Source organism: Alosa pseudoharengus, unplaced genomic scaffold (genome assembly GCF_046254945.1).
Source record: "Alosa pseudoharengus isolate Yale_2024_CS ecotype anadromous, Long Island Sound unplaced genomic scaffold, YU_APseudo_1.1 YU_APseudo_1.1_scf_21, whole genome shotgun sequence".
NCBI lineage: Eukaryota > Metazoa > Chordata > Actinopteri > Clupeiformes > Clupeidae > Alosa > Alosa pseudoharengus.
In genome coordinates this window covers 20,193,824-20,221,661 of record NW_027468674.1, presented here as the reverse complement: position 1 = coordinate 20,221,661, position 27,838 = coordinate 20,193,824, and the positions used below count along the sequence as shown (strand labels likewise).

The following is a 27,838-nucleotide window of genomic DNA, read 5'->3' as shown; positions in this document are numbered from 1 at the left end:
GTGTGTGAGAGAGAGAGAGAGAGAGAGAGAGAGAGAGAGAGAGAGAGAGAGAGAGAGAGAGAGAGAGAGAGAGAGAGAGAGAGAGAGAGAGAGAGAGAGAGAGAGAGAGAGAGAGAGAAAGAGAAAGAAAGAGAGAGAAAGAGAGAGAAAAAGGGAGTGGATGAGATCATTTGCAAACATGAAAAGGTTGATGAAGGTCCCAGGGCAGAAACGGGAGAGGTGTAACCTTTTAACTACAAGGACATTGAGAGGTTACTGAGACACTGTCTGTGGTGTGTGTCTGTGTGTGTGTGTGTATTCATGCCTGTCTGTCTGTCTACTGCTTGTATGGGATGGACGACTGGCAAGAGACCAGTGATGCGGATAAGGAGCAGGTGTCCAGTGCAGAAAAGGGAGAGAGATGAGGTGTGTGCATGTGTGTGAGGTGTGTGCATGTGTGTGAGGTGTGTGCATGTGCGTTGTGGTTTGGGAGCCTTCAGCATCAGCCATCCCTGCTGCCTCTGGTGTGGAGAGACAGAGTCTACAATATGGCTGCTTTTGTTCACAAGGTGGACAGAGGTGGACACATCTGCCAGCTAGCATACTTGATTGTATGCACACACACACACACACACACACACAGACACAGACACAGACAAACACACACACACACACATAGACACATAGACACACACATCAAATATTTCTTGTAGCCCTTTTGGTTTCCCAGCACACGAGCAGTGGTAGCTCCTGATGGCCCTCACTGAACAGACATGGGGCCTTGACAGAGAAACCAGTGGTGAAGGGCGAGAAAATTGAAGAAGCATCAAGTGACCAGCACATACCATTTTTCATTTATCTCACGGGGTCACTGTGGCTTCAAGCTGTATCGTCGGCTCACAGAACACACACACACACACACACACACACACACACACCTCAGATCCATTACTGCTCTTAACTGTGGATGACCAGCAGGCAGTGGGGCTGGGGCTATAAACCCACAGATGTATCAATAAGTCTCAGCTGCACCGACGCCTGGGGGAGCAGGCCTCAATAACACAGAGCACCGACTGGAACGCCGAAAATAATAGAGAGGACCTAATCCTGTTTTCATCTCTGTCAACGAGAGAGAGAGAGAGAAAGATAGAGAGAGAAGCAGGGAGAGGGAGGGAGAGAGAAAGAAATGGAGAGAGAGAGAAAATTTTCAGAGTGGTGATTTAGGAGTCAGCATTGACAGATTAGCTTGTTGGGTGGCAAGTTGGCAGTTAGATGCAGCATGTTTGCTCTTGTGTGTGTGTCTGTGTGTGCGTGTGCTTGTGCTTGTGCTTGTGCTTGCGCGCGTATCTGTGTGTGTGTGTTTTGGATGTGTTCTGTTGAAGTGCTTAATGTAGTGCGTAGTGCAGTCTCTGAGTTCTAGTTTGGCCGTGCAGCGCTCTGTGAGAGAGCTGTGTTTGGCCCCTGCTGAACTGGCTGCAGACAGAGAGCGGGGAGGCAGACAATCCTTACATTGTGTCCTCACTGCTCCCCAGTGGGAACGGCAGGGAGAGAGGCCAGCCAAGGGGTTGGGACAGAGAGAGAGGGTTTATTTGTGTTTGTCTCAGTAGAAGATACATCTATATACTGTGGGATTTATTGGTGTGTGTGTTTGTGTGTGTGTGTGTGTGTGTGTGTGTGTGTGTGTGTGTGTGTGAATGAGAGGGAGAGAGAGAGAGATTGTGTCTGGTGTGTGTTGTGTGTGTAAGTGAGAGAGAGAGAGAGGGATTGAGTGTGGCGAGATGGTAGTGGCAGTAGTTGACAGCAGAAATCACTGAGCCTGTTAAAGTCCTCTGTCTGCTATCTTCTCTCAGTCATGTGAAACCCTCAACCACACTCACACACACACACACACACACACACACACACACACACACACACACACACTCACACACACACACACACAGTCTCTTTCTGTCTCTCTCTCTCTCGATGACAGAGTGGCAGCCTCTGTGTGAGCGGTTCTGCTTGACCAAGGTGGTGATTTCCTGGAGCGATAAGCTGGTGTTTAATACTGGGCTTTGGGACGGGGGGTGTAACTCCACCCGCTGAGCTGAGGTGTGGTGAGACGAGACGAAATGAGACGAGCTGAGAAGAGAAGAGACGAGACCCTCTCCTCCTCTCTCCCTCTCGCCACTCGCTCCCCCACTCCTCTCTTTTGTTGCCGTGTCCATGATCCGTTCTTCACAACTCTCTCTGATGATTTGTGAAGGTTGTAATGGAAGGGGCTGTCGGACGTAACTCACCTGTAGTAAGTCTGTTAGTGATCAGCAAGTCAGGGAACCCCACTGATGAAAGGATTTTCTCCAAGGTTTTCCCCAGGTCTTTTTATGCCTCTGACTGATTTGTGAATGTGTGAGAGAGGAGCTGATGAAGCAGCTCACCTGTATTGAGTCTGTTAGTGGTGGGCGATTATGGCCCACGCCAGTGAAAGGTATTTCCCCGGTCCCTTTCATGTTGACATTTGCTAGGCTGACATAAGCAATGTCTCATGTGTTGTCAGTATGCAAATGGTCTGCGACCGGAAAACCACACCGGGCAGAGGCACTGCGACAACTTATAAGCCGTAGACAGACCGCTGCCAATTCGCTCGTCGCCCATTGCTTGTCGTCTCAAAAGCTGAGACATTGTCATGCAACGTCTTGTGTGGTAAATTGTTATTTTGCCTGTTATCGCTACGAGACGCTAAATTTTCATTAACATTCCTCAGTTGCTTGTTGCCAAATCACTGCCAGTCTTCTCCTGTCTGAGTGTGGCTTTGCCGATTTAGGTCTGCTTCATTCCCATGTCCATTTAGAACGGTGGTTTTGCTGGCATGGTGTGCCATGATGCCATCATGTTGGAATACAACCCAGTGGTGAGTCTTAAGTGTACTTAGTCTTCTGTAGAAAGGCCTGTGTTGCCATAGGCTTTACATAAGAGCATCCCATAATTACATCAGATATGTCTGTGCTCTGTTGAAATGCGACACATGGTCCACTCCGTTGGCCGTTTGTTGACAGGTTTGAGCACAGTATAGACACACTTGCTAAACCACTTGATCCAACCTCGCCGTGAGACGTTCTGAAGTATGTTTCACTTAACCATGTAGCCACTACGTGTAAGCACTTCATTAATATCTGTTCTGTGGTCACTAAACTCGTGTCCTTGCGGTCGACTGAAAAGGTGACGGTGCAGGAGATCAGCCAAACGGGTGGGGCTCTCACGTGTATAGCAAATGGGAGTTGGGTGCCTCTATCGTGCTGTGGTTGTGCTGTGGGTGTGTGGTGCGTACTGGCTGTTTCTCTGGCCCTGGGTGTCTGAGGGGGCAGTGAAGGGCACCCGCGGCGGGGTGTTCGCTCGGTCACATTGCCACCCTGAGGTCTGCCTCGTTGACGGCTGGGGATCGATCGCCCAGAGCGAGTGCCCAGACTCCGCCTCTGTGTGTGTGTGTGTGTGTGTGTGCGCGCTGCCACCTGCTTCAGCAAACCACGAAGGAGAAAAGCCCAGCTGCTTCAACAGAGAGACGGAGAGGGAGAAAAAGAGGGGGAGGGAGGAGAGAGATGGAGAGGGAGGGGGGGAATGAGAAGGAAAGAGGGGTGGAGGGAGTGAGGGAAGGAGACACAGGGACAGGGGGAGAGGGAAGAGAGAGAACAAAAAAGAGAGAGAGTGTTAGAGGGAAATAGAGGGAGGGAGATGACTGAAGGAGAGAGAGAGAGAGAGAGGGGAATAGAGAGAGAGAGGGAGAGATGGGGAGCTGAAAGACTGCTGGCACCATCTGTACACATCTTTTGTATTCCGCTCCATACACGTCTTCACACTGCGAGGATGGTGTGCTCAAATGTGCTCAGTGTTCAAATGAAAGACGGAGCTGCCTGCTGGGGCCAAGATGCAACACTTTCACAAGATGGATTTGTGTGTGTGTGTGTGTGTGTGTGTGTGTGTGTGTAAGTTTGTGTGTTTGTGTTGAAGTTTCAGGTTTATGTCTTAAGGATTGTTCTGTTCTGAAAACAGTGTTTTGTTTTGCCTGCTCTCGATCCAAATGCCTCTGGTCCTTAGGTGTGTTTGTGTGGAGAGAGAGAGAGAGAGAGAGAGAGGAATATATTTTTTGTCCTCTGTTTGCTCTCTCTGCGTATCTTATCCCCTCTATCCCTCGTTTTCTCTCTCTCTGTCTCTCTTTCTTCCTTTCTCCCCCATCTCTGTTACAAATCTGTTCTCTTTTCTCTGGTAGTGCTGCAGATCATTAGACTGAGGATGATGAAAATGTAACGTGAGCACTGTCTCTTCAGTGGAAAGTCATAAGAATCACAAGCACTGGCAGCTGCCCTGGGGCCACGATCTCACACACACATACACACATGCCTGCACTAGAACACATACACACACACACACACACTCACACATGCCTGCACTAGAACGCACACACTCACCCACTCACACAAACACACACACACACACACACACACGCCTGCAGGAGGACACACACACACACTTTCATTTTCCATCAGGGAGGAAGAGGGGAAGTGGTCTTTTGTAGCTTGCATGGGGATAGAGATTGACTGCAGATGAAAAGCACATGATGTGATCAAGCGCTCATAGAGACCTCCAGTAGCAGGGAGGCTGGAGCATAAGTCCCCCCATGCCTCGCACTGGGGCCAGGGCACCTCCTAGTGGTCATAGTGTGGAACTGCTTGACTACAACTACTGTAGCTCAGGGTCTAACCCCACACACATACCCTATAGAGGAGAGGATTCAGTGTGAATCCCTTCAGTGTTACTTTCAGATGGCCTTCTTCAGTTCCACTTAAAAAGCTCTGATTAAGGATTGTTTTTAGAATCCTCCCGAGAGAGTCAAACTATTCTTACTGTCAGGTACACAGATATCTTTTAGCAATGACAAATATTCTTAGTGTGAGGAGTTTTCTGTGTCAGATCTCTAGTTGCCTTTGAAGCTCTTCAGGTTGTGTACTATTCCTGCAAATCCCTGCATTCCTGTATCACGCAACTGTGCCATTTTGAGTAAGTGCTTGACCGTTTTCTGTCTCTCTCTCTCTCTCTCTCTCTCTCTCTCTTTCTATCCCTGTCCTTCTGTCATCAGCGCTGCTGTCGTCCTGGTGTGAGGAGCTGGGTCGTCTGCTGCTGCTCCGGCACCAGAAGTCTCGACAGGGCGAGTCGCAGGGGAAAGTGCCCATGCAGCCGCCCATGGGCCCCATGAAGCCTGGCCTGTCTCACGGGTGAGCACAGCACAGCACAGCACAGCACAGCACAGCACATCACAGCACAGCACACATTACACCGACACAACAGCAACACAGCGGGACACTGTGGATGGTCATCATGGTCATGATGGCACAGTGCATGGCAGACTTCATTGTTGAGTGTTTATTGTCTTTTTACAATGCTTGCTGTATTCCTACCCTAAGTACTTGATTACATGTAGCCTTTCAGAAGGCACTTCTTTCTATAGTAACATGATATATATTTACCGGTAATTATATATAAGGATATAGTTTTTATGTGGTTTACATATGCTTTTTTGTTTTGATACATCGCTCATGTAAAATTTGGGTTGGTTGATCTACTTTTTTATAATGTTATATGCTTGCTATATTCCTACCCTAAGTACTTGATTACATGTAGCCTTTCAGAAGGCACTTCTTTCTATAGTAACGTAGGATATATGACCTCTATCTATAATATGATATATATTTACCGGTAATTATATATAAGGATATAGTTTTTATGTGGTTTACATATGCTTTTTTGTTTTGATACATCGCTCATGTAAAATTTGGGTTGGTTGATCTACTTTTTTATAATGTTAGTAAACCTGTTAGTTTGGTTTAGTCACTCTAGGCTAGGGCAAGCGCTTCTTTAGTATGTGAGCAAAACTCAGTCTCGGTGAGTCAAATTTCATAGAGAGTGATTGTCTGTTTAGTCTGGCACTCTAGAGATTGACTCATCTGGGGCTTCACGGTGGCGAGTTCCTGACGTTACTGTTTAATCTGTCTCCACAGCGACGGGTCATTTCCGTACGACTCGGTCGCCTGGCAACAAAACACCAATCAGCCTCCTGGATCACTCTCCGTGGTGACCACTGTCTGGGGTGTAACCAACACGTCACAAAGTCAGGTGAGAATCCACACACATGCACTCACACCCACACATACTGTACACGCGTAAACACGCTTGAACACGCTTAGATGCATATATACAGATTAACAGTGTGCATGCTCACGCATTTTCAGCATGCATCACATACTGTAGATTTGCATGTAGAACTACAAATTCAGAGAATCACTCTCACACACACACACACACACACACACACACTCAAGCATATGCCTGCAGCTGCCCAACCCATGACCACAGTACTTTCATGTAGTGTTCCAGAGAATTAACTTTTAAGAGGCGTTCTCTCTCTCTCCCTCCCTCTCACCTCCCTGTTTTGACTGTCTCGCAGCAGACAGTCAAATTTTCGGGAACTGTGGGAGTAAATGATGTCTCCACCACAGGCCCTGCCTATTGGTTTTGCAATCCTCATCCCTTTTTTCCCAAAGAACTCCTGTGTTTGCTGCGCCCTTATTGCTTTCACGGCTGCTCAAGATATTCAAGTATAACGCACAGGGGGGGGGGAAATGTGCCAAAACAAAGCAGTTATTGTTAGAAAAGGAATGATCCAACCTACAGTGGACCTCAGGTGAAGCCTGATTGGTTGAGGTGGAAATACAACTTTGCTAGCACAATCCCACTGTGTGTGTGCACACTGGGATTCATGTCCCTCAGTGTTCCTCAAGTTCCTCATCGTCTTCCTCGTCCTTACTGGCCTGTTCTCTCTCTTTCCCTCTCTCAGGTTTTGGGGAACCCCATGGCGAGCGGCAACAACCACATGAACCCCAGCGGCAACCCCATGGGCTCGGGCATGTCGGGGGGCAACCCGGGCATCAACTCGCCCCAGTTCCAAGGCCAGCAGCAGCAGTTCTCAGGCAAGGGCAACAGCAACCAGGCGTACATGCAGCAGAACATGTATGGCCGACCCAACTACCCCGGCGGAGGGGGCTACGGGGGCAGGTGAGTGTCCAGCTGTCCAGTAGGGCCGGGGTGTGGACGGGGAGGTGCGCTGGTTGGGGGTATTTGTGTCAGAGTGTGACTTTTCAGCACTATTAAGACATGTAATACCAATAAACCATAGATTATAATGCATATTTAGCTGCTAGTACAGGGGGTTCTATGAGGAGATTTGAGTTATACTATCTGTAGTCGTCCATGTGCCTTTGTATACACTAAAGCTTTCATATATATATATACATCCTGTATTAAACCAGGTAAATTTCTTGTAAAGATTTAAGATTTTTCAAGAGAAGAAAGCAGTAAACACTGTTATTATAGTCAAACACGAACAACACAAACAAAACACATACAATCATTTCAAGCATAGCCTAGCCATTTCAAGCATAGCATGCTTCATGTTGTGGGTGGGAAATGATATGGAAATATAATTGTGTCTCATGTTCTCAAAGCAAAGTGACATATTAAAAGTAACTTTGTGAAACTTTGTGTGTTCCTACAGTTACCCCGGCGGTCCCAACACTCCCGGAGGTATGGGAATGCCTCCCCATTCCCGACCGCCCTCCGACTTCACCCAACCTGCTGCAGCCGCTGCCGCCGCCGCAGTCGCTGCCGCCGCCGCCACGGCAACCGCAACTGCCACGGCAACGGTGGCCGCCCTGCAGGAGACCCAGAACAAGGACATGAACCAATATGGACCGGTAAGAGGCCCTTACACACACACACACACACACACACACACACACACACACACAACATTTTATGTAGGATTATGGTGGTGGTGATGATGATGATGATGACGCCGACGACAACAAACTTTCAGGTCCATTATACTTGGACACATAACGCACAGTACACCCCACTCTAAACACACCGCAATCACAGCACAAGTTGAATGAGTTGCTTAGCAAACTAGCACAAACATGGACCTCCTGTTGCAGCACAAGGATTTGGTTTTACTCTTGGTCAGTGCTGAGAGCCACAGAAGCATCATTGCCTCTCTCAGGTCGGAGGACAGATAAGCTACCCCAGCGTGATGAACAAAAAGTCAGTTGCACCCACATGCTCAGGCACTCTGTGAGTCCTAATGCGGCCTGCCCTTCTGTACAGATGTCTTCCTCTTTCCAGATGGGACCCAACCAGGCGTACGGCGGCCAGTTCATGAACCAGCAGGGGCCCCGGGGCCCACCCTCCCTGCCGGGCAACATGAACCCCATGGGCGGCGGCATGAACGCGTCCAACATGGGCGGGCCTCCCATGGGCATGAACCAGCCGCGACCCCAGGGCATGGGGCCCTTCGGGAGCCACGGTCAGCGGATGCCCCAGCAGGGCTACCCAGGCCCCCGGGGGCCACAGGGGATGCCCATGCAGGGCATGAAGAGGCAGTACCCGGGGGAGGTGGGTGCAGGCACCATGGCAGCACCACTGAGCGCTAGATCCCCGACTACATTCACAGTAGGCACTACAGTTATGCTGGCAGTCTTGCCAGGCCTGATTAAATGCTGGAACATGTACTGTATTTTGTAAACCTAAAAGAGACTCTTAAGTCTCATCATAACTGTGAATGTATTTATACAATTACTGTATTACTATATACTGTAGTGCTCAATTCTACCTATACTGTCTGTTGCAAAATTAAAAGAGGTTCTAAAGTCTCATCATAACTATAAATGTATTTCTACAATTTATTTGTTTGTTTCTACAACTTATTTGTTTTTATTATTACCATTTTGGAGAAGCGATACATCTTACAAAGTCTTTCCAAACTATGTGCCAAAAATATAATTGTCATATCTGCGAGAGCAGCGCGAAATACATCAAATTCGGCTGTGTAATGAGGCAGAGAAATCATTTCCTTTTGGCGTTCATCATTCATTTCCTGTATTGTCACGGTAGCCAGTGATGTAGGGACTGATAGGATAGCAGCGCACAGTCAGTGACCGATGGCTCTCTCCACTCCCTCTCCTCCCCAGAACAACTACGGGGGCCAGCAGTATGGACCAAACAGCCAGTTCGCCAACCAGCAGGGGCAGTACGCCAACCCCAACGCCTCTCGGCCGCTCCCCTCGCCCAACTACCCTGGTCAGAGGATGCCGGGGCAACAGAACCCTGGCCAGTACCCTCCACCAGGTGCAGGCATGGGCCAGTATTTCAAGGTGAGCTTTTATAACTCAAGAAATACCCATGACCTTCTCTAAATACATTTTTTTTTAGTGTCGTGTTGAACACATAGTGATTATTTATGGTTTTATCTTTCATCTTTACAGCCTGAGCCATTTAATGGTCAGAGTAATAATTTCTCTGGAAGTGGATTCCAATATAACCAAGGGAATATGAACGGCGTAAGTACAGCAGCAATATTCACTATCAAAACTTTATTAGTGCAGTATGCCTATCCATATGCTGCTACTTCTAAGTGCTGAGTCTACTTGCAACTTTGCCAAAACGATTTGGATTTGGTTTTATTGTACATCTGTTCTGATGTTCGTGTGTGGATGTCTCCTCAGGCTCCTCGGCCGGTGGGTAACTACCCGCATTCGCCGGTACCCGGCAACCCCACGCCCCCCATGACCCCAGGAAGCAGTATGCCGCCATACCTGTCGCCCGGCCAGGATGTGAAGCCGATATTCCCGCCCGATATCAAACCAAATATGAGCGCACTGCCTCCGCCACCAGGTACATGTCTGAACGGTGTGCTTGAAAAGGACCCGTCCTGCACTAGACAGTGTATATTTATAAAATGTCTATATTATTTATTAGATGTTATGTATTTATAGAGATGCTTCATGTATAGCAGGTCTGTACTGTGTACTATGAATATCTGTAAATGTAGTCCTGTCCACTCAAATCCAAGAAAACATGTATTTTGATCTACATCTTGATTTTAATGTTGTGCCAACTAACAGTTTCAGTATTTTTTTAAGCTGACAACACATCTGCTTAGTTCTGACCTCATGTTTTCTCTCTCCCCCACCCCCCTCTTCCACCCCAGGAAACCCCCATGAGGAGCTGCGTTTGACCTTCCCTGTGCGGGACGGTGTGGTCCTGGAACCCTTCCGACTGGAGCACAACCTAGCCGTCAGCAACCACGTGTTCCACCTGCGACCCTCCGTGCACCAGACGCTCATGTGGAGGTGAGCACACCTGACCGCCGCACCACAGAAATTAACACGCACGACGGCCAGAGAGAAATAGCGTATTGGTAGTGATGGGCAAATGAAGCTTTGGTGAACCACTGAACCACAGCAGTGTGAACCTAGCAACACTAGCTGAAAAGCAAAAAGATGGCCGCCACACATACATTTTTCAACATAAAAGTCCTTAGCAAACCAATATTTTTGGTGGTTTGGGTAAGGACTTATAGGACTACACTTATAATTGCTAAAAATGATAAATTTGTCAGGGCTAAAATCGTGTCAAAGTCACTTGACAAAACTTGTGGCTGCTCGGCATCACTGGTACTGATGGACTGTGTCTCTCTGACCTCAGGTCGGACCTGGAGCTGCAGTTTAAGTGCTACCACCATGAGGACCGTCAGATGAACACCAACTGGCCGGCGTCGGTGCAGGTGAGCGTCAACGCCACGCCGCTCACCATCGAGAGGGGCGACAACAAGACGTCCCACAAACCCCTGCACCTGAAGCAGGTGTGCCAGCCGGGCAGGAACACCATCCAGATCACCGTCACGGCCTGCTGCTGTGTGAGTATCACTTCTGCTGTGAGTGTGTGCGTCACTGTGTGTCTGTGAAACATTTCACCGCAGTCTATTTCTGAGTGTGTAGAGTCAATCTCGTCAGTTTTAAAACAACTGAACAAAACAAAAAAAAACAATGAAACGTTTTTTAACTCATGGATTGTGTTAAATCAACAGTATTTAGCAACTCTGGGGCGGTGGTAGCATAGTGGTAGTAGGAGCAGGGCTAGCATGCAGTAGCCTGAAAAGTTGTGGGTTCAGTTCCCATCTTCCACCGTTGTGCACTTGAGCAAGGTGCTTAACCCCGAGTTGCTCCGGGGACAATGGCCCTTGTAATATAATTGACATGTAAGTCACTTTGGATAAAAGTGTCTGCTAAATTAATAAATTCAAAGTTAAATCTAAACTCTGGAGATACCAGCATTTTGTATGTTATGCGCATGTTATGTCACCTGCTTAGATGTGCGTTTTCCTGAATTTATTCAAGTTTACAACATGAGGTACTGAAGTCAGGTTGAAAGGCTCTTTGTGCTCATCCTGGTTTGTGTCTCCCTGCAGTCGCACCTGTTTGTGCTGCAGCTGGTGCATCGGCCGTCGGTGCGCTCGGTCCTGCAGGGCCTGCTGAAGAAGAGGCTGCTCCCAGCTGAGCACTGCATCACCAAAGGTGCCCCCACACCACCAACACCTTCCCCACGCTCCTGTTCTCTCTACATTCTTCCACACTTTTTTTTTCTTCTTCTAGTTTTTGTATCTCTTTAGTCTTCCTTGTGGATACTTCTTTCCACCTTGATCTTCACATCAACCTCTTCTTGTCTTCCTGTTCATTTTCTTCATGTGTCACCTTATGACATGACATTTTTTTCATTCATCACAACATTCATCTTTTTTGAGGATTTCCAAGCCCACTTCCATCCTAACAATATCTGTGTTTCCCTGTTCTCCGTGCTGCTCCAGTGAAGAGGAACTTCAGCAGCGTAGCGGCTTCGTCTGGGAACACCACAATGAACGGAGAGGACGGCGTCGAACAGACGGCCATCAAAGTGTCGCTCAAGTGTCCAATAACCTTCCGGCGGATCCAGCTACCGGCACGGGGACATGACTGTAAACACGTACAGGTGAGCGTCCCCCCCCCCCCCCCCAACATCCTATGCCGTCTGTCCTCTGTTCCTCTGTACGTCAGCCATCTTTAAATCCCCAACTGCGACTGATGGTCTTTGTTGTCCCTTTCGCAGTGCTTTGACTTGGAGTCCTACTTGCAGTTGAATTGTGAGCGAGGGACGTGGCGATGTCCAGTATGCAAGTAAGTCAGCGATGCATAACTTTTCCTTTTTTCTGGAATTTTCCGTTTTTATGTTTGTATGCTTTTCCGTATGTATGTTTTTTTGTGAATGTGGGTTGGAGATGTTTTTAAAGATTTTAGAGTCATTCATGTTCGCTTGTCTCTCTTTCAGTAAAACCGCATTGTTAGAGGGCCTGGAAGTCGACCAATACATGTGGGGCATCCTAAACGCTATACAAAAGTAAGTAACAGTAGAGTTTTCCAGTTCATGTTTAGTACTGTATGTACTCTTCTTCTCCTATTTCCAGAACTTCAACCTGGATCATAGGCTGCAGTCAAGCCTTGCACCTCAGCGCAAGAACTGCCCTTTGAACTGACCTTTAAAATCCCTCTTACAGCTCGGAGTTTGAGGAGGTGACCATCGACCCAACATGTAGCTGGCGGCCGGTGGCCATCAAGTCGGAGATGCACATCAAGGAGGACCCCGACGGACCGCTGGCCAAGCGCTTCAAGACCATGAGCCCGAGCCAGATGATCATGCCCAACGTGATGGAGATGATCGCCCAGCTGGGGCCGGGGCCGTCGCCGTACCCCAACATATCGTCACAGCAACAAGGTGGAAACAGCGGCGAGTACGGCAACCAAGGTAACGACTCTTCGCACTTTGGCCGTTCTTCTGTCTTCCCTGTTATATAAAGAAATATAATTTAATATATGCAATATAAACTTTGTCCGATGGGTGATTTAATAAGTCATCAGATCAGAGGCTATACTGTCAAAAGTTTATACTGTATAAAAGCAACCAAGATACATAGTCCTGTCACAGTCACACATGACCTTTGATCATTCCTCAGTCTTTCCTGCTCAGCTATGTTAACCTTGGCTTATGGGTGAAAAGCTATTTATGTATGGGCTAAGCTATATTATTTAAAGGCTAATTAGTCATTAGTTACCTGCTATCATCTGTCAGTTTCCAGATGTCATTTTGATTTCCAGAATCATATTGATTGAATACAGCCCTTGCTGTATATTTGGGATCAAAGTACTAAAATACTCTTTTGACTATTCATTCGAACAGTACACAGTACAGCACAGTACTACACTGTACAATATCACTCAAAAACAAGTTTTAGATCATTCCCTTTACTATTGTATTTCTGCAGTGTAAATGCTAACCTTTCTCTCTCTCTCTCTCTCTCTCTCTCTCTCTCTCTCTCTCTCTCATAGGCAACAATTTCCAGGGGCACGGGAACTTTGACTTCCCCCACGGCAACGTTGGAGGCTCGTCGGTGAATGACTTTATGCATGGCCCCCAGCTCTCCCACCCGCCAGACATGCCCAACTCACTCATGGGCCCGGAAAAGCCCCTCAGCCACGGCATGCCGGACTCAGTAAGTGCCACACTGGACATCTGAAACAGAGCAAACACAAAACGGTATCTCTAAATCCTTTTGATGAGCCAGTTTTACAGTGTTTTTATTGTAGTGACACCAGTGCAGACTTAATATACATGATGATTGTATGCAGATTTTAGGAAAACATAATTACTTTATAAAGTCTGTATCATATTGAGCTGGACCAAAACATTTTTATGAATTTAACACTGAGGGTGTTGTGGAGTTGAGAAAAAATCCCTCCAACAAGCAAACAAATTGTCTAGAAACAAGCAGCAAGTAGTTTAGCAGTTGGGGCAAAATGTGAGTCCTGACCTCTCTCTCTCTCTCATTCTCTCTCTCTCTCTCTTCCCTTCCCTTCCCTCAGGTACCTCATTCTGTCAGCACTGACTCGCCCCACAACCCCATGCAGCATAACCTGCACGGGCCGTCCCACGGGCCGGGCACCCCGTCAGGCCAGCCGCTCCACCACGGTGGTCCCCCAGGCCAGCAGCCCGGTCGCCAGCAGCCTCCCCAGCCCCCTCAAGCCCAGGCCCCCCAGCAGCAGGCCCAGCAACAGGCCCAGCAGCAGCAGCAGCAAGGCCCCAACAGCCACCCGCACCCGCACCCCCACCCCGACCTCGGCTTCAACCCCTCGGGCGGCCTGGATGGGTCGGGCCAAGTGCCGCCAGATATGCCCGAGCCCTCTCTAGATGTAAGTACAGACATTAGTCCGCATGAGGACTCTAGGCCCTGGTGATACTGAGCTGGCAGAGGGTTCTGGATTAGTTGGATTCACAGGGTTCTGCATTTGTTTTTTAACACCTCCTCATGAATCATTTGCTTTGATGGCACACAACCGGTTTTACTGATACACTATTTCTCCTTGTCTCTTTCCCGACAGCTTCTCCCTGAACTTGCAAACCCGGACGACCTGTTGTCTTACCTGGACCCCCCAGATCTTCCCAGCAATAACAACGACGACCTTCTGTCCCTGTTTGAAAATAACTGAGACGATGAACACTACAAACGGTGTGGGGGGGGGGGGGGGGGGGGGGGCCTTCCTGATTTGGACAACCACAGTTTGGGGACAACACAGTACTTCATGAAAAGGAAAAAAAAAACACAAAGATGCACTCCCTCTCTTCTTCCTCACAGTGGACAGATTTCACAGACAAGTACAGGTTGACTGAACTATTTTATGAAAACAAAGAAAGAAGAAAAGAAAGAAAGAATTATGTAATGCATCTGGCATTTGCACTGGCGGCCATAGAGTGATACTCTGGGGGGAAAAAAGACAAAATGACGAAAGAAAAAAAAACTGTGCAGCTATCCTGGGTTCATTTTTTTAAAAGACATGTGGGATCTCAGTGTGTGAATCTTCTCAAAAATGTAGTAGCATTTTTTTACTCGGTTTTATTTGATCTGAAGAAGATAAAATAACTTAATTTGTCAAACAACGTTTAAAAAAATCCATTCTGGCCAGTGTGTGTCCTACCATTCTTGTTTTTGTCAATCAGTCAGGAAATCGTTGTGTAACTAACAGTTTGTTTTCCAGTCCGACCAGTAGCACTGTTTTGATTCTAGAACATCATTTGAAAGCACAAGAGATTTATGGTTTTTTAACCTCTATTTTTTTCCCAAAAAAAGGAACACATCACAAAGGGATGAAGGCTATCAACCACAATCGTCAGAAAAGGAGACTTGTTGTAATCTCAAACCCAGAAATGGTTTTCATATTGTCATCACGTTTGTTCAAACATTTGTTTGCTCGTAAATGCTTGTAAGGGATTGTGTATTTATGGTATCGTGGTCTACACCAAATCTTTGCCCGAAATAGCTTGAATAAGGAACGTTTTCGAACCTACAATGAGTGCACTGAGATATTGGTGCTTCTTGTGTGGCATCTGAAACATATCTCGTGTGACATCTGAAACATATCCATCTTATGACACTGTCATATAGCCAAGGGGCGGCATGAATTTTGTTATGTAGAATTCTAAGCCAGGGTGTCTATCCTAAATACCGAACACCAATAGATAAACAGGGCCAAAAGCTTTGAGTTGGTTGATAACTACATGAGGTTTTTGCATCGGTGACCCATGCTGTTAGTCACAGTGTCCTTGGCATTGACACCCATGTAATGTAATGTCCGTCTTCACCCACGTTCACTTTCCTACAACGAGGTGTGTGTGTGCGTGCGTGCGTGCGTGCGTGCGTGCGTGCGTGCGTGTGTGTGTGTGTGTGTGTGTGTGTGTGTGTGTGTGTGTGTGTGTGTGTGTGTGTGTGTGTGTGTGTGTGTGTGTGTGTGTGTGTGTGTGTGTGTGTGTGTGTGTGTGTGTGTGTGTGTGTGTGTGTGTGTGTGTGTGTGTGTGTGTGTGTGTGTGTGTGTGTGTGTGTGTGCCAGCCAATGCGTATGCCCTTGTGGGGAAACGCTCTATGTCTGAAAAGTTTCTGATTAGAATTCTCTAAACTTGCTTGGTTAAGCTTATTTTTTCTAGAAGGGATACCTCTGTCATTCAAAAGACATTTGGTATGTGGAATTTTAGACAAAAAAATGGCACAAGGTCTTTTAGTAAATTGCCACTTCTCACCTATTCAGCGGGGAATCGGTATTTCGTCACCAAAGATAGGGAGAGGCGACAGATGCATGTCTGTAAGCTATACGGCGAAGGATTGTTGGATATGGCTCAAATCACCCTTGGTTTTCCCCTGTTACTGAAGCCCAGAAGTTCACATCTTGCCATCTTTATTGTGTTCCAAAATACACTATATGAGTAAAGTGCTGTCCAGTATGCAAATGTATTATTTTTTAAAAGAAAGAAACTATTGTAAATATCCTTGTGAATATTTTTGTATCGTCTTAGATGATATTTGTCCTTTTCTTTTTCTTTTTCTTTCGTAAAAACCGACTGTCCATGTTTGTCTGGCTCTGTGCCCAGTGGTCTGTCCTCAAAAAGCCCCGACCTTTGAACTTAGTAGGATCAGTGGGCTCAAACACATACACACACATAATCACAGATCTCTCTGCATAAGCTATAACTCTCACAGGTTTGTCTGCTGCTTGTTCAGTCTCTCCCTCTCTCTGCGTGCGTCGATCAGAACGCACGTAGGCCGCACATTTTCTTGTTCCATCAGGGTCACATGGTTCTCAGGTGGCGGCCAGCTCTAAACTGGACTTATCCCCGCTACATGGCGCCGATCCATTTCAGAGCGAGCCGCCATCGCTGCCCAGTCACAATAACTTCTGGATTTTGTTTACCAGGTCCTGTTAAGCAATATTAATGTCACATGTTGTTATGTTGTTCACTGTATCATAGATACAAATACATTAATTGTACATCCACTAGAGAACTAACATTCTCCTTGCCACCTGAATCTTATATATGGTGGGTTGAGCAACCAAGATAAGTGTATCACACAAGGGGCTGTCGTTGTACTGAAGAAACCGTGTGAATATCAGAATTGTTCGTAAAATGTCAATATGTACAAGTGGTATTTTAAAAACTATATCACAGCCTTACATGAATTAAATATATGATATTGTTTTTATTTTTGTTATCGAAAATGCAGCTTTTGGAAAAGCTACGACCATTTTAAAAAAATGTGTATCCCATTTGTTGTTTTCTTTTTTCTTTTTTTTGTTTTTGGTTTGTGTTTTTGGTAAATTATTTTGTATTGGTTTTATTATTGAAGTGTAAGGCTAGAAAGATGATTTCATTTTAACAATATGTAGTCATGTACTGATTAAACACAAAATCATTTAAACATGTTACTTCAAAAGGCATATGTGTGTAGAGAGCAAATTTGTCTCAGCGCAACATGATTTTAGGTAGCGTTTAATTCAGCATAGTCACTGATAAACAAATCTGTGTATCCTACCATTGAAATGAATCATCTTGACAACATGCAGCCACATTTTGTGTTTAATCATTATATCATCTGATATCTATCAAACTATATAATGAAATTTCATCAGATCAATCATCCATTTGTAAGTCACATGATGCTGTTGTTTACCAAGGAAATTAAGTTCAAAAGCATTTGGCCCACACTTTCACCCCAAATAATCGTCGTCAAAAGGAATCATTTTACTGTTTTCTTTTTGAGGGTAATTTTTCTACCCACTCCACAAACAACAGGAGAATTTGGTGTCCACCTGGCCAGCTTAGTTGTGCCTCGGAGGACTAGCTAGGCCGAAACAGTTGACACCCACAAAGATGCCTGTACATATTGTAAATGAGGATAAAGACTTGTTAACAGAAATGTATTCATCTTAACTGGGAATGTGCATTGTTTCTTCAGAGTTATTGAGAAGAAAAAAAAAAAGAAAAAGCTTGCGACCCCACCCCCCCACCCGAAAAACAAACAGCTGAAAGTGGGAAATAATGGATTTTGTCAGTTTTGTCAGCATATGTGGATAGCTCTTGCCATTTGTTTCACCTTTTGTGATACTCTGACCTCTTTGGGAAGGAGAAAGTGGATAAAACTCTTTTACCTACATGTAATATGTCACCTATGAGTACCAGCTGATCACCTGCATACACTCAAGGTGCTATAAGGCAAAAATATATGAAAATAATTAAGACATTATTTGGGAATGCTCAAAAGTTTGGAAAATAAAGGAAATATGAAGACATATATGGAGGTTTTTTTGAAAGATTGTAACCAAATTCATAGTTTGTACACTTTTTATATCATGATCTGATAACAAATTTAAATGGTACAATCTAAGGTGATTCACACAAAAAGTGGCCATTGTCTTTATGTTTGTACATTGTATGTACAATCATTTCATACTTAAAACAGGTCAGAAATAAAAAAAGCTAATTGTGGTTTTTAGTCTTGCAGAACTGTATGTAGTTAGATGATGTGACAGCCTAATATTTATCTAATAAATATGTATTCAGATGATACCTGTATACCACTGTGTTTGTGTCATTTTTCATCTGTAGAAAACAAAAAGAGGGAAATTGCATTCAGCACAAGTGATGGGATGAGGAGGATGATCATTTTACAGTTAAAAGTTCTGAGCATGGAATATTTTGCAGAGGTGGAAACTAATACATGGCAGGACTTTTACATCTCTGATATTTTGCTAGAGTAAAACCCTAAAAGATGGGCTTTCAAGGGGTTCTATGTACAATGACAAATCCAGAAGTATTGAAGGTCTAAGATCTTTGTAACATTTTACATCCACAATCTCATCTGGCCTGTGAATTCACAAGCCTGTGAATGATGTCTGGTGGTGGGGAAAAAATGTAAAAGCATGAGTAAGCTAAATCTTTCAAATGCATTGTTGTCTGACAGACTGGTATTGACAAACAATTATTGCAGCCAAATGTTTTTACACAAATGCAGTAGTGTAAGAAACAACACAGGAAAACAGAAGGGAAGGCCCATTGGAAGGAAAGTAACCAGTTATATTGGCACAGCTATAGGCTACTGTTGAGATTGTAGAGTGACTTTCTTGTGTTGAGAAAAATCTATCCTTAGCCTGACATTTTCCAAGCCAGCCAACCAATCAATTTGGCTTGGAGTGGGATTCCATTTCAATCAGGGAGGTAGTGGAGGCTAAACGCAAGTAAACACAGTTTATCCACCTCTGAAATTTCAGGAATAGGCCTAGTTTATCCACCTCTTATTAGCGTTTATCCACCTCAAGGGTTTATTCACCAATTGCAACTTTAAACATTCAAAAATCACACTGTATTATGCACATTCACAATACACTCATACACATATACACTATATATATATATATCGATTTTATGCTTGTACGTGTGTGTCTGCATGTAGTTGTGAGAGTTAGTGTATATGGTCTGTGTGTGTGTGTGTGCGCGTATATATATATACATACACACATATACATATATATATATACACACACACACACACACACACATATATATATATATATATATGCACACACACATACTAACTCTAACACAACTACATGCAGACACACACTCTAACAGTAACTCTCACAACTACATGCAGACACACACGCTCCTGGTAAATAAACAATGTTTACATATTTTCCATATTTATTATTGCCATTGGTCTCAGTGTTCATATCAGTTTGAAAAGTCCTATCAGAATACCTTTATTTTAACAAAAAAGCAATTTGAGCCTCAAACCTTTAATTGAGTATACGCATATTATCCCACCGGTCACAATTGTGACCGGAAATAAAACTCACTTTTTCATCTACTTTTCTACATTTAAAAAAAATAAAATAATTATTGATTACTTCAAAGGGTTGCTAAATAACACATGATTTGCATATTTGCATGTCTGGGAAAAATGTGGGCTTAAATGGGTTAAGGGACAATGATAAATGACTTATATTTTCTAAGAAAACTATTTATCTATTTATGTCAAAATCATTGCTTAACAATGAGATTACACTTAAGACAATATAAAACTGTGAAAATTGTATCATTTTACCAACATTTTACAACTGAGAAGTGCTGTTGAAAAAGAAAAAACATAGCGTGGGACGAGCCAAAATCAACCAAAATTTTGTGATTTTGTGATTTTAATCATTTGAACTTGTATTTTATTGGGTTTACTTGGTCTTATATTGATGCATATGATCTATAACATTAAGTTTTTTAAATTACACATGTATTTATTGTTAAAGCAACTTTAGAACTGATTATATGTTGTGGGACGCAAAAGGCACCAATTCGGTGAAATGACCCTGATAATCTCAAAACTAGCACGTGAGTTTCTTCCTGGTGTTGCACTTCCTGCATGCATTGAGCCAGAGCCCGTCTACGGAGAGCCTGGCCACTCCGTATTAAGTCCCATTGTACCGAATTTTGGTTGCCGTTCCACCAGATTTCCACTAGGGGCGATCGCCATGAGTGCAGAATGAATGGGAGTCAATGGAGCTAGACGGCTAAATTTGTCTTTTTCACCTGATTGTCGTTGACAAATCTCAGATTTGATTGTAGTTTGTATAACTTCAACATGAGTTATAGGTCAAAAGTTGAATGAACGAGAACTTATGTCCTTTTGATTTCTTACAGTTTGGGTCGTTGTTGCCCATTACACGCTAGCATTGTGCTAATGAGTGACATCATTGACACGTTTGAAAGGCTTTTTAGAACAATTAAGTGATTTTAAAAAATATAATACTCCACCAAGTGTATTTTCTTCGACTCCCCTTTCAAATACAATATTCAAATTACTTGAAAAAAAATATATATCCCGAGAAAAAGTGGATTTTGAGGGGTACAGCTCCATAGACCTCCATGCATTCTGCACTCGTGGACGAGCGCCCTCATGTGGAACCACAGAAGGAACTGCAACCAGTTCAGAAACCGGAAGTTTTCCGAGAGTGGCAGTTCTCCCCTTATTAGACATTCTCTTGAGCTCTGATTGAGCCCCAAAGAAACACACGTGACATGTGTGTCGGTTTTGTAACGCTGTAGAGTTGACGAGGCTGCCCAGCCGACACTCATTCAAAAAGTGAAGTTAACCACGACGATATCACAATGCTTATTCCAAATGGACGATTCCGAATTTGTACATTGGCGTTCACTGCCGCTAGGATGTTTACGACTGGTCCAAACCCAGTCGTTTACTTTGACATTGCTGCAGACAACCAACCTCTTGGAAGAGTAACCTTTGAGGTAAGAACGACTTGGCAGTGAATGACACTAGGTGATTGACCTGCGGCTACAATATTCTTGATTGCAATATTAGAATGTAAAAATACTTCTAGGTGTTCTCACAATATAATACTTAGCGTGCATGTTTAGTTTTTTGCACAACAATATGCGAATCACGGATGAGAAATTCAGCAGACATAACGTGACCTCTAACTGTGTGTCCTACGGTTTTGAAGAACAACTGACTTAAATACACCGAATAAGATTGTTTTTGTTTTATTTTTTGCAGTTGCGAGCTGACGTGGTACCAAAAACAGCAGGTAGGTAAATAAGTCCTATTTTTGCACTAGCAAGTCATGGCAAGTAGGCCTACGGTGTAATTGGTAGACAACACATGTTAAGACAAGTGTCACCTATAGAATTTAAGCCAATACTGGCCAAGATAGATAGATAGATAGATAGATAGATACTTTATTGATCCCCAATTTCAAGGTCTCAGCAGCATACAGACAACACAAACACATTCTTTAACAGCAGAAAGAGTAATTAAAGTATATCATATAAAAACACAACTAAGCAATAAGGACAGTAGAAGATAAAGAATATGCTAAATATACTAAAATACAAATTATACTAACTAACACTTAATCTAAATCAATTCTAAAAACAGTATCCACATAGTGGTGATTAATCAATCAGAGGCACTTGCAATGACTGAGCCTGTGATTCTCTGTGCATAGTAAGGTAAGGTAAGGTGTTCTGTGTGAATGAGTGTCATGGTGATAGTGCAATGGTGATAGCGGTCATGGTGATAGTGCAAATGATTAAGTCCAACAGTGCAACAATGCAGAAATAAAGTAAAGTAAAGTCTATATATCTATATATTTAACTATTTTAAGAAAAGGTATAAGTGTGGCCACAGTTTGGCTGTGGCATGGAGGGAGGGGTTATGCATATGTGCTAATGTGCTAATATAGCACGCAAACAGTGAGGCAGAAAGACAGTGGTAAAAGTGGCTAACGGACAGACAGTATCCAAACATGGAGGGGGTGAAGAGGCAGACAGACTATGCAGAGAAGTCTATCTCTCCTCTTCCCTTAAGTGAAGCATTGAACAGTTCAATGGCCCTGGGGACAAATGACTTTCTCAGTCTGTCTGTTGTGCAAGGCAGTGAGCGAAGTCTCCAGCTGATCAGGCTCTTCTGCTTAACAATAGTGCTGTGGAGTGGATGACACTCATTGTCCAAGATGTTGATCAGTTTGTTCAGGGTCCTTTTGTCAGATAGCGAAGTGATGCACTCCAGTTCAGCTCCCACTACAGAGCCAGCTTTCCTTACCAGCCTGTCAATTCGCCCCGCATCCTTCTTCCTTGTGCTTCCTCCCCAGCATACTACTGCATAGAAGAGGACGCTGGCAACAACAGACTGGTAGAACATCCTGAGGAGCTTGCTGCACACATTGAAGGACCGCAGCCTCCTCAGGAAGTACAGCCTGCTCTGCCCTTTCTTGTAGAGTGCATCAGTGTTGGCTGACCAGTCCAGTTTATTGTCCAGGTGGAGACCCAGATACTTGTAGGTGCCTCCATCAATGTGGACTGGTAGCAGAGTGGGCTTAGACCTGCGGAAATCCACCACCATCTCCTTGGTCTTTGAAGTGTTGAGTTAAAGATGATTGAGTTTGCACCATTGCACAAAGTCCTCCACCAGGCTCCTGTACTCCTCCTCCTGCACGTTCCTGATACACCCCACAATAGCAGTATCATCAGAAAACTTCTGCATGTGGCATGACTCGGTGTTGTAGCAGAAGTCAGACGTGTACAGGGTGAACAGGACTGGAGAGAGCACAGTTCCCTGTGGCGCTCCGGTGCTGCTGATCACAGTGTCAGAGAGACAGTTCTTCAGTCTGACGAACTGTGGTCGCTCGGTCAGGTAATCTGTAATCCAGGTTACCAGGTGAGCGTCCACACCCATCTGCAAGAGCTTGTCTCCCAATCTGAGGGGTTGGATGGTGTTAAAAGCACTTGAGAAATCAAAGAACATGATTCTCACAGCACTTTTCCCCTTGTCTAGGTGGGAATGTGTCCTGTGTAGAAGATAAGTGATGGCATCGTCCACGCCCACTTTCTCCTGGTAAGCAAACTGTAACGGGTCTAGTGCATGGCGTACCTGGGGTCTGAGCATACCTAAGACCAATCGCTCCATTGTCTTCATCACATGTGATGTAAGAGCGACAGGTCTGTAGTCATTAAGCTCACTAGGGTGTGGCTTCTTAGGGACAGGGGTAAGACATGATGTCTTCCACAGTGTTGGAACTTGTCCAAAGCGTAGGCTCAAATTGAAGATGTACTTCAGTGGCTCCCCCAGTTCAGCAGCACAGGCCTTGAGTAGCCTTGGACACAGTCTGTCAGGACCCGCTGCTTTATTGCTGCGCAATTTCTTTAGTTGGACTGTCACTTGATCTGTTGTAATGGTGAGGGGTGTAAGGGGAGGGGAGGGGGAGGGGTGTATCTGGGATCTGTGTGTTTGATGGCTGTTGACTGAGGTCGTTGTCCCCTCATTGTTCGTGATCGCCATGTGGGGGAGGGGTGCCAAATCCAGTGATGATGGAGGTGAGTGTTGCACTGGTATTGAGGGGGTGTGGGGGTGGAGGCTGGGGGATGGTGGACAGACCACTGCCATTGGGGCTGGAGCAGGGCAGTCAAACCTGTTGTAGAAGTGGTTCAATTGGTTCGCCCTGTCCAGGTCCCCCTCCACAGAGCTGCTGTTCTTCTTCAGGCCAGTGATATCCTTCATGCAGTCCCATGTCTCCTTCAAGTTGTTTTCCTGCAACTTCTGTTCCACCTTCCTTCTGTAGTCCTCCTTAGCTTCCTTCAGCTTGAATTTGAGTTCCCCTTGCACGCGCCTCAGCTATGCCATGTCCCCCTTTCTGAACGCCATCTTTTTCCTGTTAAGAAGGGTCTTGACATTGCTGGTTATCCAAGGCTTGTTGTTGGGAAAGCAGCGTACAGTTCTGGTGGGAACAACAATGTCCATGCAGAGCTGCACCCGTGATTAAGCTGCAATGTATTAGACCTGTAGTAGGCTATAGTAGGCAATATTGTGTTTGTTGATGTTAGTACCAGTGATGTTACTATGGCATATATCAAAGATTGAATCACAAGTCACATGTTTAATCATTAACATAATGTGTGTGCGTTTCCCCTCAGAAAACTTCCGTGCCCTGTGCACAGGAGAGAAAGGATTCGGTTACAAGGGATCAATATTCCACCGGGTCATCCCCCAGTTCATGTGCCAGGTACAGTCCATATTGTGTCCTGTCCTGTGTGATCCTTTATAGCAGGGATTCTCAAATGTGTCTTCGCCAGTATCCCCTTCTGGGGGACAACATTTTCTGAGAACCCATATAGTTGTATTTCGACGAGGTGGACTGACAGTTAGTTGGAATATAAGCCAAGCTAAGCAACAGTAATGGTTATACTCCACTTTCAGATCTACTGCTTTATACCACTTGAGATTATGTAAACGCTGGCTTGGACTTGCAGCACATATTTTCATCACATCCGTACAAGACCAAGCATGCATCGATTAGTTGTTTCCCCTCTGGACACCTTTGCCGCCTTTTTATTTTACATCACTGTCCAAAGAGACTTACATATGTCAACTTTGTCAGTTGGTGCCTTGCTCAAGGGCACAATGGTAGAAGCCAGGAATTGAACCCACAACTTTTCAGGCTACTGCTCGCTAGCCTAGCTCCTTAACCACTACACTACCACTGCCCCTTACATGCTTACTTGTAGTTAATAATTTACTAACTACAAGTGTGAGTGGTTAATAATCTTTGACATTTACTTCTAGGGAGGAGACTTCACCAACCACAATGGCACCGGAGGGAAGTCCATATATGGAAGGACATTTCCAGATGAGAACTTCAAGCTGACACATACTGCCGCTGGTAAGACGTTGGTCATCCCCATCCCCAGCATGATCTATTTTTTGTTTTCTCCAAGAACTGTGGAGAACATTAAAGCAGCGCTTTGCTAGTTTTTTACCCAAATATATCAGCTTCAACCCAAAACTACATTGAATACCTTTAAGTTGTAAATTGGTATGCATAGTACTTGTTTATCAAAGTACTGTCTGTGATTCTGGCAAAAGTTTGTTGATATTTGGGCTCAACAGCCAATGAAATTGCACCTATGCCACCTGTGTTCCTGGAGTGTCATCTTGATTAGCTGGATTTGTGTGTGGCTTGGTCTGAGCCACTACATCCCCCCCCCCCCCCCCCCGCCATTTATAGTCAGAACTGTATGCAAAACGGAGTTATTATGAACGCACACTCAGAATGGATAGCCAGTGGACCACCCTGGATTAGAATAGTGGACTGTGTCTTTAATTGGTGTGTGTGAACAAGTGAAGAAAAAAAGCCCACAGCTTTAAAAAAAAAAAAACAAAAAAAAAAAACACAGGAAGCAAACTCAAACCACCACTGAAACTCTTCCACAAGTCGTCTTTCAGCTCCGCCTTCATTAAGCATGTTATGCACTCAACACCCTCATTCTCAAAACTTGTGTTCAGACAACCGCTCTTGGTTACCTCTAGATCAGTGTGATCAGTTTGACGTGTGGGATGCAAATATGACTCTTAAAACAAGCGCATCTATGGTTTTTTTTTTATGGGTTTTTTTTTAGCCTTTTTTACTTGGCCAGTTTCTTTGTTCCACCATGTCTAGCCACAGTTACCACAGTGACTCAGTTTGTTCAAAGAGCTAGTTTCGGACCACAGGTGTACGTGCAACTATTGGACATAAGCCATCTATTTTAGTAGGTGTGGCAAGGCTTGGACTCAAAAGGCTTAAAACCCCATTGCATCAGCCCCTGTGGTGTAAACAGAGACATGTAATTCAGAGCTCTGTGGAACAAGAGCATTAGGAGGTTTTTAAATTAATGGTCAGACTGATTAAAACCCCTTTCTGTCCACCAGAGGGAGTCATTGAGCCATGAACATGAGAACACAGAACTTTTTTTTTTTTTTTTTGGCCAGACAGACATGACCCACTTTTAAGGGCCAGAAGGAGTCAGTTTACTAATATAATTACTCAAAGTTCTTCACATTCTAAACGCACCCCATTCCACCTGGGAATGGGCTTCAGAGTGATCTAATTGGCTCCGATAATCTCAGGAGTTTTTGTGTCTATCAGGACGGTTGGATTTGCTGGTTCAACCTAGGGTTAGACCTTAACAATCAGTTGCAGGGCATTTTATTCTGCTGATGAGATGATACTATTGTGAGTCCAGAAAGAGAAAGAACACAAAGGTGAGCGATGTTAGTCGTTGGAAATGTTAGTAATGCACTATTACTTTTATCTTCTGTGCCCTAAACTGGAATGTTGATGCTTTTGCAGGGATCTTGTCCATGGCCAACGCAGGGCCCCACACAAATGGCTCTCAATTCTTCATCTGCACAGCCAAGACAGAGTGGTAAGTGCCAGAGCATCCCAGGGGTCAGGGACACTCAGCTTGATTTAGGCTTGCGGGTGCGGGGGGGTGTGGGGGTGATTTAGGCGTGCGGGTGCGGCTCTGTGTTTGGGCGTGTGGGGGTGGATGCATCGGTAAAGGAGTTTGAGCTAGGGACATGAACTGCTATTCTTGTGTTGATTGTGTGTGTGTGTGTGTGTGTGTGTCTGTCTGTCTGTGTGTGTGTGTGTGTGTGTGTGTGTGTGTGTGTGTGTGTGTCGGGGGGTGCATTAAAGAAAGTATTGTGTGATTTGAAGAGTATGGGTATGAAAGAAGGAGACAAAGAGAGCGAGTTATTTGGTGAGAAAAAGAGAGTGAAATGGAGGAAAGAAGAGAGAATAACAGTGAACGAGTTCACCCAATCTGTGAAATAAACCTAACTGTGTGTGTGTGTGTGTGTGTTTCTGTCTTGTCCTAGGCTGAATGGCAAGCATGTTGTGTTTGGCAGTGTGAAGGAGGGCATCGAGGTAGTGCAGAAAGTGGAGGCCCTGGGCTCGCGCTCTGGGCGCACCGCCAAGCGGATCACCATCACCGACTGCGGCGAGCTCAAGTAGACCCCCAGTGCTCTGGCACCCCCAATACCCCCCCCCCCTTTCCGAAACACCTACTGTGAATGTCAAAAAATGAGCCCGTTGTGAAGACGGTCAGCCGGACGATGGTACGGTGTGGTGGGCTGAGGACGTCCAGGCGAGAATCTTTTTTTCACTCTTCTAATTTTGTTTATTATTCTTTTTTTAGTCGACCACGCTGTGCTGAGAGGCTTGTTTGTCAAGAGCCTGATTTTTGAAAAAGGGCAGGGCCAGAGCCGTCTTTAAAGCTGTGATTGGTCCAAGTTCATTTCTATCTTGAATCCCCAGGGGGCACTTAATCAGAATCTTGGCATCTCCTCAGGTCAGGGTAATACTTGTGTGTGAATCGTCAGCATTTACCTCGTAAGTTCCTCTCAAAATATGGGGATTTTTTGTAAAAAGAGTATACTGGAATGTGACATTGTGAGGTGTGAATTGCGTGGCTTTAAATGAGTATTTTTGGAAACGGCAGTTCTAAACTGAAATAAAGTCATACCAACGGTGCTAACTTTGATTTTTGTCATCTGTTTTTGAAGTTCTCCGGCCATTTACCTCACAACACATTCCTGGCTTGAGTTTCGTTTGATGTACCTGTCTGTGTTGATGGGGCTTTCACCCTCTCTGTTAACAGCTACCTGAGACTTGCTGTACAGTTTGTAAATCAGCGGAATGTGACAGTCTAGTAACTTGCAAGGTATAAATGGAGTGACATTTTAAAGGCATTCATG

At 44.9% G+C, this 27,838-nt stretch overlaps 2 protein-coding genes across 8 annotated transcripts in view; both read left to right on the top strand.

Annotated features, from left to right (window-relative positions):
• LOC143137790 (zinc finger MIZ domain-containing protein 1-like) overlaps positions 1–14,458 on the top strand; it is a 168,489-nt gene extending 154,031 nt beyond the window's left edge. For 4 of the 7 annotated variants that reach the window (XM_076298109.1, XM_076298110.1, XM_076298111.1 and 1 more), the window contains 18 exons: positions 5,093–5,228; positions 6,012–6,126; positions 6,848–7,065; positions 7,565–7,763; positions 8,173–8,517; positions 9,036–9,218; positions 9,330–9,404; positions 9,570–9,738; positions 10,055–10,196; positions 10,552–10,762; positions 11,315–11,420; positions 11,711–11,871; positions 11,989–12,056; positions 12,208–12,276; positions 12,434–12,681; positions 13,263–13,426; positions 13,797–14,123; positions 14,313–14,458. In XM_076298109.1, the coding sequence (XP_076154224.1) occupies positions 5,093–5,228; positions 6,012–6,126; positions 6,848–7,065; positions 7,565–7,763; positions 8,173–8,517; positions 9,036–9,218; positions 9,330–9,404; positions 9,570–9,738; positions 10,055–10,196; positions 10,552–10,762; positions 11,315–11,420; positions 11,711–11,871; positions 11,989–12,056; positions 12,208–12,276; positions 12,434–12,681; positions 13,263–13,426; positions 13,797–14,123; positions 14,313–14,420 (3,044 nt within the window). In that variant the 3' untranslated portion in view covers positions 14,421–14,458. The remainder of the gene's footprint in view (positions 1–5,092; positions 5,229–6,011; positions 6,127–6,847; positions 7,066–7,564; positions 7,764–8,172; positions 8,518–9,035; positions 9,219–9,329; positions 9,405–9,569; positions 9,739–10,054; positions 10,197–10,551; positions 10,763–11,314; positions 11,421–11,710; positions 11,872–11,988; positions 12,057–12,207; positions 12,277–12,433; positions 12,682–13,262; positions 13,427–13,796; positions 14,124–14,312) is intronic. The other 3 variants (XM_076298114.1, XM_076298112.1, XM_076298113.1) reach the window with 3 other exon arrangements.
• A 6,356-nt stretch (positions 14,459–20,814) lies between these two features.
• Positions 20,815–27,618, top strand: ppifb (peptidylprolyl isomerase Fb). The gene is made up of 6 exons (XM_076298108.1): positions 20,815–21,051; positions 21,320–21,350; positions 24,235–24,323; positions 24,884–24,980; positions 26,430–26,505; positions 26,960–27,618. The coding sequence occupies exons 1-6, from the start codon at positions 20,914–20,916 to the stop codon at positions 27,093–27,095; spliced, it is 567 nt and encodes a 188-aa protein (XP_076154223.1). The 5' UTR covers positions 20,815–20,913; the 3' UTR covers positions 27,096–27,618.
• Positions 27,619–27,838: the final 220 nt, after the last annotated feature.

What these genes read in the sequence shown, in the direction of transcription:
- ppifb (XM_076298108.1), top strand. Translation starts at nt 20,914, where the DNA reads ATGCTTATTCCAAATGGACGATTCCGAATTTGTACATTGGCGTTCACT. An exon ending in GCTGACACATACTGCCGCTG is followed by an intron (nt 24,981 to 26,429) that starts GTAAGACGTTGG and finishes ATGCTTTTGCAG; the next exon opens with GGATCTTGTCCATGGCCAAC. An exon ending in TGCACAGCCAAGACAGAGTG is followed by an intron (nt 26,506 to 26,959) that starts GTAAGTGCCAGA and finishes GTCTTGTCCTAG; the next exon opens with GCTGAATGGCAAGCATGTTG.